This window comes from Acipenser ruthenus, chromosome 23, assembly GCF_902713425.1.
Source record: "Acipenser ruthenus chromosome 23, fAciRut3.2 maternal haplotype, whole genome shotgun sequence".
Classification (NCBI taxonomy): Eukaryota; Metazoa; Chordata; class Actinopteri; order Acipenseriformes; family Acipenseridae; genus Acipenser; species Acipenser ruthenus.
This window is the reverse complement of record NC_081211.1, coordinates 24,983,843-24,996,774: the sequence shown is the minus strand read 5'-3', so window position 1 is coordinate 24,996,774 and position 12,932 is coordinate 24,983,843. Positions and strand designations below refer to the sequence as shown.

The window sequence follows — 12,932 nt, the reverse complement described above, 5'->3', positions numbered from 1 at the left end:
TCTCAATTTCTATCGTATGCAACTTTCCTTTCAGCTTTGGTCTCATGGAACTCAGTTGAGGTGACTGTACAGGTACATTTCTTTTAATTAAAGATGTATGGTGGCCAGCACAGCATACATACACATACACATTTTGACCACTTTTTTAAACTTTTAAATTGCATTCCCTGCCTCAAGATGGCTTCCCATGTACCCGCATGGACCTCTCAGAACTACATGTCCCATCATCCTCCTGCTGACTGGTAAATCCATCTCAGTTACATATGTGAGCAGGAGGATGATGGGAAATGTATTTCTTAGAGGTCCATGTGGGTAAAAAAAATAAATAAATAAATAAATAAATTTAATACACACACCTTGCGTAAACATTTGGGAACATGTAACAAAATGAAATAAAAAGGTCCTTATGTACCCTTTAAAGGGTCAGATAGTGCAAAGTATTTAGATTTTCTAAAGACACCTTTATTATTATTATTATTATTATTATTATTATTATTATTATTATTATTTATTTCTTAGCAGACGCCCTTATCCAGGGTGACTTAGAATTGTTACAAGATATCACATTATACATTATTTCACATATCACATTATTTTACATACAATTACCCATTTATACAGTTGGGTTTTTACTGGAGCAATCTAGGTAAAGTACCTTGCTCAAGGGTACAACAGCAGTGTCCCCCACTGGGGATTGAACCCACAACCCTCCGATCAAGAGTCCAGAGCCCTAACCACTACTCCACACTGTTGCCCTACATTTAAAGGGATAGAAAATGAACAATACATATAAATCCCTACATTACACCCACTAGAGGGTGTAAAATGGTTTTAATTGTGACCTACAGAGTTAGATCTTCTGTTTTCAAACTTGGTATGGATTACATCAAAAGTGTACAGAAGCTTGTGTTAAATGGCACTACATCACTCAAGATACTATATCAGTTGGTTTCATTATTGCTTTGATGTAGAAAATGGCAAATAATTAAGCATTTTTTGCATACGAATGCAGTTTACAGCGCATGACTGACAGTACCCAGTTGGTGTCCTAAAAAGTAATCTTATTTTATTGTTTGTTTGGTTTCTTTTTTAGGCTTGCAAATCTTTATTTCCTTTTCCTGGTGATTTTGAATTGGTTCCCCCAGATGGAAGTTTTCCACAGGGAGATTACAATGCTGCCCCTGGTCGTTGTGCTGACTGTAATTGCTGTGAAAGATGGGCTGGAAGACTGCAGGAGATACAGCTTTGACAGGAAAGTAAACAATGCAAGAACAAGGGCTTTTGACTGGTAGGTACATTATTTAGCATAATGATTGTTGCATAAATAGAAATGTATACAAGGTCTGACCTTGAGTAGGGTCAAAAATCAGCTTGTCGTCGTACAGCACCTTATCCATTTTTGATGGCTCATGTCAATTCTGCTATATATGTATTTTTTCAACACAACATTAACAATGTATGCAAAGAAAAAATCTAAGAATAATGTACCACTATTACCCTGTACATACTGGGCCATTGGTTATCTCAGGCACCTGATTTTTGCTGGTTCCCCATCCACATACTGTGGCTCTTTCCATGTCAACCAGATTGAGATCTGATTGGATCCCAGATCCAAAATATCAGCTGTGTATTTTAAATGGTGCTAGAACATTGATGATGGGAAGGGGGTGCTCCTTCTTAATGCAGGGATGCCAAGGAAAATACACACACCTGCCAACAGATTGGTTGATTTTATTGTTTCCTCAGAAGTAAGCATGCTTATTTATTGTTTGTGACATTGTGAGGTTTTTGTTTGCCATTGTTTAATACTTTAGTTCCAGGTATTCATTCAATGTACTTACTGTTTTTAGGCTAGTATTGGTAGGTAAACAGTAACAAAACTAAATCTGCATACATTACCGATATGTGCATAATGCACATACAGTGTACCACAAATATAATTATTGTTTTGGAGTACATGCAGAACATTGAATGCATTTAACCTAAAACAGAAATCGTACTGAGCCCTAACACTTCTGGGTCAAGTAATGAATCATGCTCTGGGACAAGCCTGTCAATTATCTAAGAGCCGTGATGTGTAGTGGGAGGAGGTGTGTGTTTAGGGGCCTAGAATTTGGCTAATGGGCAGCTTAATCTGACCTTGATATCCATGGAATTTACCAAGAGTGGCTTTGCAAAACCTCCTGTGAATTTTGCAACATTATCTCTACACTGCCTCCTGTGTACTAAGTGCAGTGTGACACATTTGTATTTTAGCACAGTCTCAGTTGTTCTAATGTTATTTTTTATTTATTCTTAAATAAATAAATAAAAGTAATTTCTCTGCCTGTCACTCAGGGAACATGTCAAGTTTCTCAGTTAAAGACATGTTGCTGTGCACTTTGTCGGAAGTTTACAAATAAGTGGTTCAACTAATCTTACAATTGAAAGAAAACCAAAGCGAAAAATAAACTTGTAACCAGACGTAAGTGATGAGAATGAAGTGCGTGCATTAAAGGTGAATTAATGTACAATATATTACATCATACAATATATTACGATAATTTACTCATTTAAAAGAGCTGTATTTGGTTATATACATTTTTAGATGTTTGTTTGACTCCTCATATATTGGATGTGTGACTTGTTGTCAGGGAGGGTTGCGATGCAGACCCTGTGGTTCTGTATAACACTAATGACGAAGTTTGTTAACTCCCACTATGTCTAAAACATGCTCTTTATATCGCCCTCTGTGTTAGTCCCTTTATCTTCTGAACTCGGGATCAGATCAGTTCTTTGAGGAATGGTTCAAATGAAAATGTAATCACGCTCCACACCCAACACATTGCAGTTGTTAACTTCCCTAGGAATAAGATAGCTGCTTGATTTTCACCAGAACCACACATTCTCAGAAAACAACGTTGTAAAACTTGTGCATTGCTGGGATACCGCTACAGGTTATGGATATTTTGGGTGGTTAATACAGGCCTAGGTTGAGATCAGCTAAAATCATATTAAATCTGTTTTCATTGATAGACAGTGTTGATTTTTCCCTGGTTGTGTTTTTCTTCCAATGCTTCTGTTGGATTATATGAAAGTCCTTTTATCCGAATTATCTTTGTAACACACATACAGATTGTGGCTATTGGAAATGTTTGAATGCAGAGTCCAGCATCAAGAAAAGTAAGATGCACACTTCATATATAATTAAATAATTAAATTGGGCAGAATGAATTGCAAATAAATAATTTCCACTGTTGTCAAGTTAGCTTTTAATGATACAATACTAAGGCACCTGACTGATTTACGGCCTGTAATCTGGCAGGAGTTAGGACCCAGGTGGGGCTTGTCTGAACCTTCAGTAAGACATGGTAATAGGATAACACCTGGTTTGACGTTGAGGGCAAAAAGGTGTGTGGAATGTAGGCTCCTCTGCGCAAAATAAGTTCAACAAAAACTACTTGATTAAGTAACGTTGAACTCTGGCAAATAACAAAAACAGTCAGAAGTCGCCAGCCTCCTTTTAAATATGGTGCATAAAATATGCTTTTCAAGCTGCGACAAGGACTAACCTTTAACAAGGTAAGTGTGGCTGCTGCTTCCAGCTATGGCTCCTAGGATACCAGAAAGCTGGAATAAAATACTCAGAAGATTGAAAAAGAAGAAGGTTGTGAAAGTAAGAGAAGTGGTCTCCAACTTGCCTTTTGAAGACCGCAGGAAAGGGGACCAACCTAACCGGCACTATGATACCAACTCTATCAACACCACAAAGTATACAGTGTGGTCTTTCGTGCCCCAGAACCTATTCGAGCAGTTCCACCGATTTGCCAATGTGTATTTTGTGGCAATTGCTGCCTTGAATTTTGTGCCGATTGTAAATGCATTTCAGCCAGGATTTTCCCTCATTCCAATATGTATTATATTGGTCATTACTGCTGTTAAGGATGCCTATGAAGACTATAGAAGATACAAAGCGGATAAGGAATTGAATAATATGAGCTGTTTCCTCTACAGCAGGTAAACTGACAGTACTAATTATACCAATGTATGCACCTTTTCTTGTTGTTTTATTAGTAATATTATTTATGTATTCATTTATTTATGTGTTATGACTTGTCCTTTTAATTGCATAGCAAATTACAAAACACTAATCTTGACAGTTAAAAATATAAAACATAAGAAACAAGCTAGCTAGCAAACTACAATATTTCACCAGTAATGTGTGAATAGACAATCTCAATATTATACCTGTGTGTATTTAGTAATACTCTACCTGTATTATTAGTTCATATCTCATCCAATTATCCATATCGGTTAATATCTTATCCAATTGTGGCATGTCTTAGTACAGGTTAATAAGAGCTTCAGAATATAAGTCATGCTGGGTGATCCACTAGTTTCTGATTGGCTTAGCTATGTATTCAGAACTTATGTCCAAAAAATGAGTGAAACTTTGAATGGACATTGTTGCAAGACATACTATAAAGTCCTGGGGATTCCTGATTGACTGAGTTGTTGCAGCCTGTATCCCTGTTGACCATTTCTCCAGTTTTGACCTACTTTTTCTTTTTTTTGTTTAAATTATTTATTTTTTCCTTTACATGGCATGTTGCTGAAGTACCTTGTTAGTCTTTACTATTTTGTTTGTGCAGTTCCATGAGAAGGAAATGGGACTGTCTTCTTAACACTATACAGTGCCCCTTTTTTATGTTACTGATTTGCACTTAGTATAGTACTCGTATAACCTGGCCGAACCATGAATTACCCAAATCATTGCGTTCTAGAATCCTATCGTATTGAGGGAGCACTGTATAGGCTTTATTCCAGATGCTTTACTTCTAATTGGTGGTATGCAGGCTATTTTCTTTCTTTCGTTTTTGTGCATGTAAACCGGTATATCTGCTTACAGCTGTCTGTTTGCGTGTGTTTAGTGCATTGTGTCTAATTCCATGTGATTTAATCACGTAGCAATTTGAAAATTGTGGCCCTCCTGTTCTTTTAAGGTAGAAATACCTTCATCAGCAATGAAAATATATGTAATCAGTCTTCCAGACAAATACTCTTTCTCTCAAGGACTGTCCAGTCAATGCACTGTTTGAGAACCTAAACCCTGTTGATGCAGCTCCATTTGTGTGACCCCCGCAGGCTTGATTGAGTAGAACCATTCCATTAGTGTAATGTCTGAATTGATTATACAAGTTAAAAATTGTAGATGAAAAGGGAAGGTATATATATATATATATATATATATATATATATATATATATATAAATAAAATGCAAGACTGGTAATGAGTTCATAGTGCTGCGTTTGCTGTACATTTGAGTTTTTACTGATGTCCTACATTTATTTCTTGTACAGTACTGTCTTTGGAAAAAGCACAGCTGCGAAACTAGGCTTGGCCTAAATCGCACACATTTGTCTGTGTCATTGAAATAGTGATTAGAGCTGTGTGCCTGAGGATTGAGGTGGCTAATTTAGTCCCTTTTTGTGGAAGGATGTTGAAACATATTGCGGTTTGCTCAATGGATTAACAGAAAGAGCGTTTCGATAGATTATCGGATAACAGTGAGTGTAACACTCTGCTACATTTTTCCCTAAATGGGTTTCAAGTCCTTCCCTTGCTTCTCGTTCCAGTTAATTAAATGGTTCCTTTTAAATATTTTATTGCTGCTTTTACCTAAAGTGAACCCATTCATTCATTCTAGTAAGTAGTTTATTTCCTGGCTATAAATTTATTATAGAATATTATACAATGAGTTCTGTGTTAATAAGTAGTATGTTTTGAATCAAGCTAGCTTGAAATTACAATACATAGTATTTCCCCTTAAACCAACACTTCTGCAGCTGGTTTCACAAATCCTAATTTTAGCACAAAGTTTGGACTACTAAAGTCACCTTAAATTAGAGCAATATTAGTGCCAGCTGACGAACGATAGCTGGCTTTACAGACCCTGATTAGCATTAGGAAGATCTGTCCAAGGTATGTGAAATCAGGCATATTCTCAAACTTGTAATCCTATTATTATTATTATTATTATTATTATTATTATTATTAATAATAATAATAATAATAATAATAATAATAATAATAACAATAATAATAATAACAACAACAATAACACCACAAGCCACTTGTCATTTGTGTGCATCTGCAACACTCTGTAAACCTCTTTGGAGTCTCTCGCTCTCCAATCATAAGCACTTTAGTATATTGTGTTGGTACAGCACTGCCTACATTAGAAAAGGTCACCCTTTAATCAGATTACAAAGAAGTACAGTTATGTGAATGAAATTCTAAACTACACCTGATTTATTTTCGTTAGATAAAGTAATTCAGAAGGAACTATCATGAAAGAGTACTTGTTTGGCATCTTTTACATTTTCTTATGTGATTTATTGTTATTATAAAGGAGTGATTTAAAGTAAACATGGCCCCATGAAGTAATGAACAATAATTTAGATGCATTATGACTAAATAGGCTTTATTGTTCAAACTGTGAGGAGGTGTACTAGTGTTTGTTTAACTATTTTAGAGTACTAATAAGATTGAAAATATGAATTTCAAATTTGTGCTACACAACCAGTTCGTGAATGGTTAGGGACCCCATTTTTAAGGAAAATCCCAATAAACATTTCCACTCCTTGGCTCAAAGGTTATACCTGCCGTTCAGGTTCATTTCTGTTGCTTGTTTAACAGTTGCCTCCGGTGGAATTTTAGACGTCATTGACTTGTACATTTTGCGTGGCTTGGCCTATTGTTCACTGCCAGGAAGAAATGTCAAATCAAAGAAAAGTATAAACCATCAGGCTGAACCTGTTGTGTGTGTTTGTGTGTGTGATGTGTTTGTTTCTGTTTCTGAGAACTTGTTAGCTTTGCTTTGAGATTTTGCAATAGTCACATGATAAGAACCAGGCTTGAAATGAAGCACCTGCAATTTCTCAGCCTCCTTACCTAAGAAGACACCCTCGCTTGTATTCTAGGAGCTGTGAGTTTTTGCCTGTCAGAGGTCATTGGTTTTTAGCAGTGCATCTTAATAAATAATGGCTTCTTCTCCACAGGGGATATTAAGCAAAGGGACAAAAAATGGATCATTCATACAAACCTGTGCCATGTTTTATTGACTATTTTGTAAAATCCAGTTCCACTATGGACACTCGCTGAAAGGATATATCAATATAAGACTAATACTTAATAATAATTTTATAATTAGAATATGTATTCCACCATATCAGCACAGGGGTTGGTAATGAAGGCGATTAACAGAAATTGTCCCACAGGTCTAGGATTTTTCATGTTGCTGGGAAGATTTCAGCATGGAAACAGCAGCTGTGACACGGACACTATACTGTAAATGTGTGTCAGATGGACAGCCATTGTCATTCAGGAAGATATAGACCTGTGTAGTGTTACAATGACCCTGGATATAACCCTAATGTAGGGTTATCTCAAGGCAGAATTTAAAACAGGGCCTGCAAAAGCAATGCATCTAATTTCATAACTCGTTTTATATAAGGTTTAGCATGTGTGGGGTATACTGCTCTAAATTAAGGTTCCTAAACCAGCAAAAAAAGAACTACTGAGAGAAATAAATATATTCCTAGTGACTTACCTTCCAGATATCCCTAAAAGATTGCTACTGTATCTTGAATCTTGTTCTTAAATAATAATAATAATAAAGCTTGCTTGGATTACAAGATTTATTCCGATTTGATACGTATCAAAATCATTTAGTTTTAAAGTTTATTAAACACACATTTTAATAGTATTTTAATGAAAACGTCCCATTTACATTATGAACTATTGGGAAAAGCAAAACCAAAAGAACAATAGACTGTGCCTGCAACAGGCAGTGAGCCTAATGGATCATATAAAATATGGCATTTGAAATAGAGAGACCTGCAGGTACAAGTTGAATAATGATTCACAAGCTGCAAGGCTTCATTAAAATACAATAAAATGAAGCTAACAGAACTGCTGAGGAAGAGAATGGTTGATCTGCAGGACTGAGATGCTGCCCTGGGCAATGCTTTATAATCAAGTCTTCGATGCTAAGCCAAGACACTAGCGTGGAGTGTGTCATGTCTGCAGGTCACATATTACAGGAATACACACTAGAAAGTTAAAAACCCTTCTGCAATTTGTACTTTCTCACAGAAAACAGAGATGAAATGCAGTCGGCCAACGTCTGTGTAGTTGTCTAACTTTTCCACTCTTGCAACATCCTGATGTTAAAACAAACAAAAGTAGTAAGAGGAACAGCAACATTGTTGGGCTGTTTCGTGATGTTGACACTCAATGCTATATATATGTACATTTTTTTTCCACTACAGGAAACATAAAGATTATGTAGAGAGATGCTGGAAAGATGTGCGGGTTGGAGATTTTGTGAAGGTGGTTTGCAATGAGATAATCCCAGCTGACATTCTTCTGCTGCACACATCTGACGTAAACGGCGTCTGCCACATCGAGACAGCGAACCTTGATGGCGAGACCAACCTCAAACAGAGACGGGTAGTGAGAGGCTTCCTGAGTCCGGTAAGTGGGACTCTTTAAGGCTGAATGTCAAAGGTTACCAATCAGGTTTTAACAATACAAGTCGATATAGTAGACTCACTAATCTCAGCCCGTTGCTACTGGACCCTTTTCAGATTTGTTCACGGCACTTATCGCAATCTGTATTGTATTTACAGTTATATAATAAATGTACATGTTTTACAGGCATCATATTTTATGATATTGAAGATTGGTTTCTACAGCTGCTACCAGCATGCATTTCACTACAATAGTGTAGTTCAGAAGACTGGGATCCGGAATAATGACTGCTGTACACTGAAATCTTTTGCCAAGCTTAAAATAACTGATTAAGTCAAAGCCTTCTGTCAACAGCTGAGCTGAGGAATAGGCTAATAAACTGTGACCTAGTTAGTTGGATATACTGGTATATCATAGATTATGTACATGTATTTATATTATTTATATAGAAACCAGAGAGTGAGCAGTACAATGTCCCCCTGCAACCCCTGCCTCTAGTGGGTGTAACAAATACATCAGTACAATATATATTAAAGAAAATGGTATGCCTTGCATTCACTAGGGGCAAAGTGTTGCAGGTAGACAAGTTAAGACAGCATCTGTAAACCTCATAATTCTCGACTATACTGGACTATATGGCACCCAGTTGTACCAGTACTTGCATCATCCTATACTTGCACTGAACTGCTCCATATTTTGCCGTGTTCTACTACTGCTCTTAATTACTTCCTGTATCTAGTACTTGATTTTACTCTTAAAGGTAACCGTATGCACGTTTTTTGTAATTGATCTTATTTGAAACCGTCCTCATCCATTTATCATACTTACTATGAGCTCTTAATGGAATTTACTCTTATAAGCAAATATCTTTACTATGAGTTTAACTGTCAAATTAGTCGAATTCACTCTTTAAGGTAATTATTTACTGTATTCTTTGTTTTGCTCTTATTTGAATTTGATCTTATTTTCTACTGATTTTACTATACTTTATAACTGCTCTTATCTGTAAAGTGATATTGTGTAATGTGATATTTTGTAACTGTAAGTCGCCCTGGATAAGGGTGTCTGCAAATAAGTAAGTAAATAAATAAATAAATTAATAAATTAATTAATAAATAATAATAAAGCCCACACTTAATCAGATGCACCTGGAGGTTATCCATTCTGAAAGCTCTGTTGTGTCCACAAGATGCTAAAGTATTAAAAAGTCACCAGGATGTGATGATTGAAACAGAAAGGTGAATCTGAACAATAAGAATATAAGATTGCTGTTTCATTTCCACACCAAGTTAATAGGCTGCCTTTAAAAGTAACCCCTTCATGAAGTGATGGCAGTCTCACACCTGCCTATGAAGAGGAATTATTGTTTTCACATTAGAGAGAACTATTGTACTGAATATGTATATATGATTCATTATAGAATTATGGCCTTGTGTTTGTCTGCATATTACAAAACTCATATGCGTTTCTCCTAAAACGACAAAACCGATCTGCATCTAAATACATCTAAATAACCCCTGTGTTAATCTGCTAATACCTTCAGCATATTAATGACATCAGCATAATGGAGGCGCATGTTTGATTAGTAAGGTGAAGAATGGAAATATAATCGCCCTTTCCAGACTTTTACAAAAGACACTGTGCAGCTGTTATTGGCCTTATCACAGAACATAAATACCCTGTAATTCATCTTGAGAGAAATGTCATGCAGATGTCAATAGGATGCTAAATTCTTTAATATGGTCATTTTAATTACATCTGCAGGAAATTGTGCAGCGTGACATTGACTTATTCAGCCAGCAAGGTCTTGTGTTCTTTATGCTTGGAAAACTGCTGAAAACAAATCTGCATGTTTGTCTCTCATCTGTTTCCTTGTACATTCTGTGAAGATGTATTGGGCTAATTGCAGGTTACCTTGACCCCAGTGATTTCAGCATTGTCCCATAAAAGACACAATAATCCTCAGCATTGTTCCTAATTTAATCAGCACAGTAAAATAATGCCTATAGACTGTAATATCATTTTGCATGTCTGATCATCCTCAAAGCAATTCACTTCTCAAAGTTCTGTACCATGCATTGCTAAGTGATCCAATACACAATTACCAATTGAAAGTACACTCATTAGTGCAGATTTAAACTGTTTGCAAGTCTGAAGAATGAATAACATTAAGAGCATTTTTCAGGTTACAGAGTTGGAGAATGCCTTGGCTCTCACCAGGCTCTCTCTGACTCAAGTAGATGAAGGACTAAGAGTAGTACCCAGTGGTGGAGACATCAAAAGATAGCTTGAACTGCATGCAGTCACTCCTATAGTTAACAATAGATAAAAAAAAAAAGACATTGCATTGTACCGTCTTTGTTTTTCCATAGTACAGTACAATACAATAATACAGTGGTAGGTGAACACAGTGTATCCCTCCACCTGGAAAATAAACACTCCATGTATTTTGTTTCTTAGTAATACAGCCTTAGTACTAGTGCACACAACATGGAACATAACAATAAGAGTGATGTTAAAGCAGTTCACCGCATCAACAGGTTACACTTCATTCTAAGACTGGTTTCAGTAATAATATGCCACGAGTGATGTTTCAAAGGGGAAGCTGTCCTGTTCTAGTTAAATGTCAAATCTACAGCTAAAAGCAACCTGAAATGTTCTATACCACAGTCTGTAAGCGCATATATTACTTTGAATAACATCTTTGTCTGTTGCTACAGAATAGCCTTTTGAGGTTATCCCAAACTTAAAGAAAGTTACTACAGTACTATACAGTGTGTTTTTAGTATATTTTAAATGTAGGCTTCAGTTATAGTTATAGTGTAGTTTTAGGTGGGGTGCATGTTGAAATCTCAATTCCATAAGCCACAATCCCAACTCAATGAAGTCTCATTCTACCTATAACAAATAGAATAATGGTAGGTTCAGCATATATTATTATACAATAATATTTCTTGTGTTGGTTTTGGGCAGTAATGCACAAGTTGTTCTTTAATGCAGGAATTTACAAAACAGGTAATTAAAAAATACAAAAGACAAGTTGACAATTGATGGAAATTATATAAAAAGTAGGGTTTATGTCAGCAAGCTGTGTTGTTGTTGTTTTTTGGATTTTTTTGTTTCAATGTAAGAAGTTGTTTTGGATTATGCCATTCAGTAATTATATAGCAATGACAAACCAATAATAAGACAATACCATTTTAGATTGTATTCAAATCATCTTTGAAATTAAAATGATTTCTTAAGCCCTAACCAGTACTTTAACATGAATACAAAGTTCTGCAGAAATTGCCACAGGGATACATGACATTTAGCTTTCCTGTTTTTGTTTTGTAGGACTCTCCATTTGTACCTGAGCATTTCAACAGCACGATTGTATGTGAGAAGCCAAACAATGACCTCAACAGGTTCAAAGGTTACATGTAAGTGTGCAAACACTGGGTAATAGAGGGAATCACTACTTGCCATTTATATTTGCAGCCATTGTTAAGATCATTAAAACAGACCTGTCTTTAGCAATTTCAGCATGATCTCCATTTTAATCCTATCCTGAAGATCAGTTATTCAACTGCCCCCTTGTTAGTGCTAGTGCTTGTACAGTATTGTATATTTTATATTTTACATTATTCATCAGTAGCCTTGGGAGAAACAGGTCACATATTCAATCTGCATTGAATCAGATGGCAAATTACCTGGTCTGTTCACTGACCTTGTCCTGGGTTAGTCTTGGTTTGCACAGCCTTTAGCTGAATTCAGCCCCTAGCAGTGAAAGACGTTCCATGGACCCAGTTTGGAGACATTGGAGACTGGTGTTATGCATCAGTCTGAGAGGAGAGTGTCAGGGTCAACGAAAACATACTTAAATGAACTGAATTTGAATGACTAAGTCCCTTAAAGTAAAGAAATGTTCTGATTTGCTAGAATGCTTGTAAACTTCTCCCTGAGCATGTCTGTTAAACCTGGGATGAAATTTGTAGTCTGCTGGCACTGCAAAATACTTAATTCGTCAAAGCCTTTCCACTCTGTGTGCAGAATTCCAATTATTTATCATTGCATTCCTATTTGCATTAAGCTTCCAGAGAAGGCAGCGTGACCTTGCACGGATTGTTCTTGACTGTTGAGTCAGCCTAATGAGGAAAAGCCTTAAAGTTTAAGTTTGTAGAGAAGTTAGAGACATCTGCTCTTTCTTTGACTTTAACTTTTTGGCTTAAAACAGGAGCACTGTTGATTCTCATCACTAACTACAGTATTACCTTCATATTCTAAGGAAAATTGTTTAGCAAAGAATGTATTTAAACAGTTATTTATGTAATTGCTGGGATTATAATTGAAAATATACTCTCTGACCTGTCTATCGAGGGAATATGTATCATGATGTGGCACTTATTCATTATGACACAACCATATAAAAAAAAAA

At 36.0% G+C, this 12,932-nt stretch overlaps 1 protein-coding gene across 6 annotated transcripts in view; it reads left to right on the top strand.

The window, feature by feature from the left end:
* LOC117412986 (phospholipid-transporting ATPase VB-like) overlaps window positions 1–12,932 on the top strand; it is a 76,513-nt gene that overhangs the window by 37,958 nt on the left and 25,623 nt on the right. For 5 of the 6 annotated variants that reach the window (XM_058996941.1, XM_058996938.1, XM_058996939.1 and 2 more), the window contains 3 exons: window positions 1,094–1,288; window positions 8,314–8,518; window positions 11,852–11,937. In XM_058996941.1, coding sequence (XP_058852924.1) covers window positions 1,094–1,288; window positions 8,314–8,518; window positions 11,852–11,937 — 486 coding nt within the window. Of the gene's footprint in view, window positions 1–1,093; window positions 1,289–3,425; window positions 3,997–8,313; window positions 8,519–11,851; window positions 11,938–12,932 lie in introns of those variants that run through there. The other variant, XM_058996943.1, reaches the window with a different exon arrangement.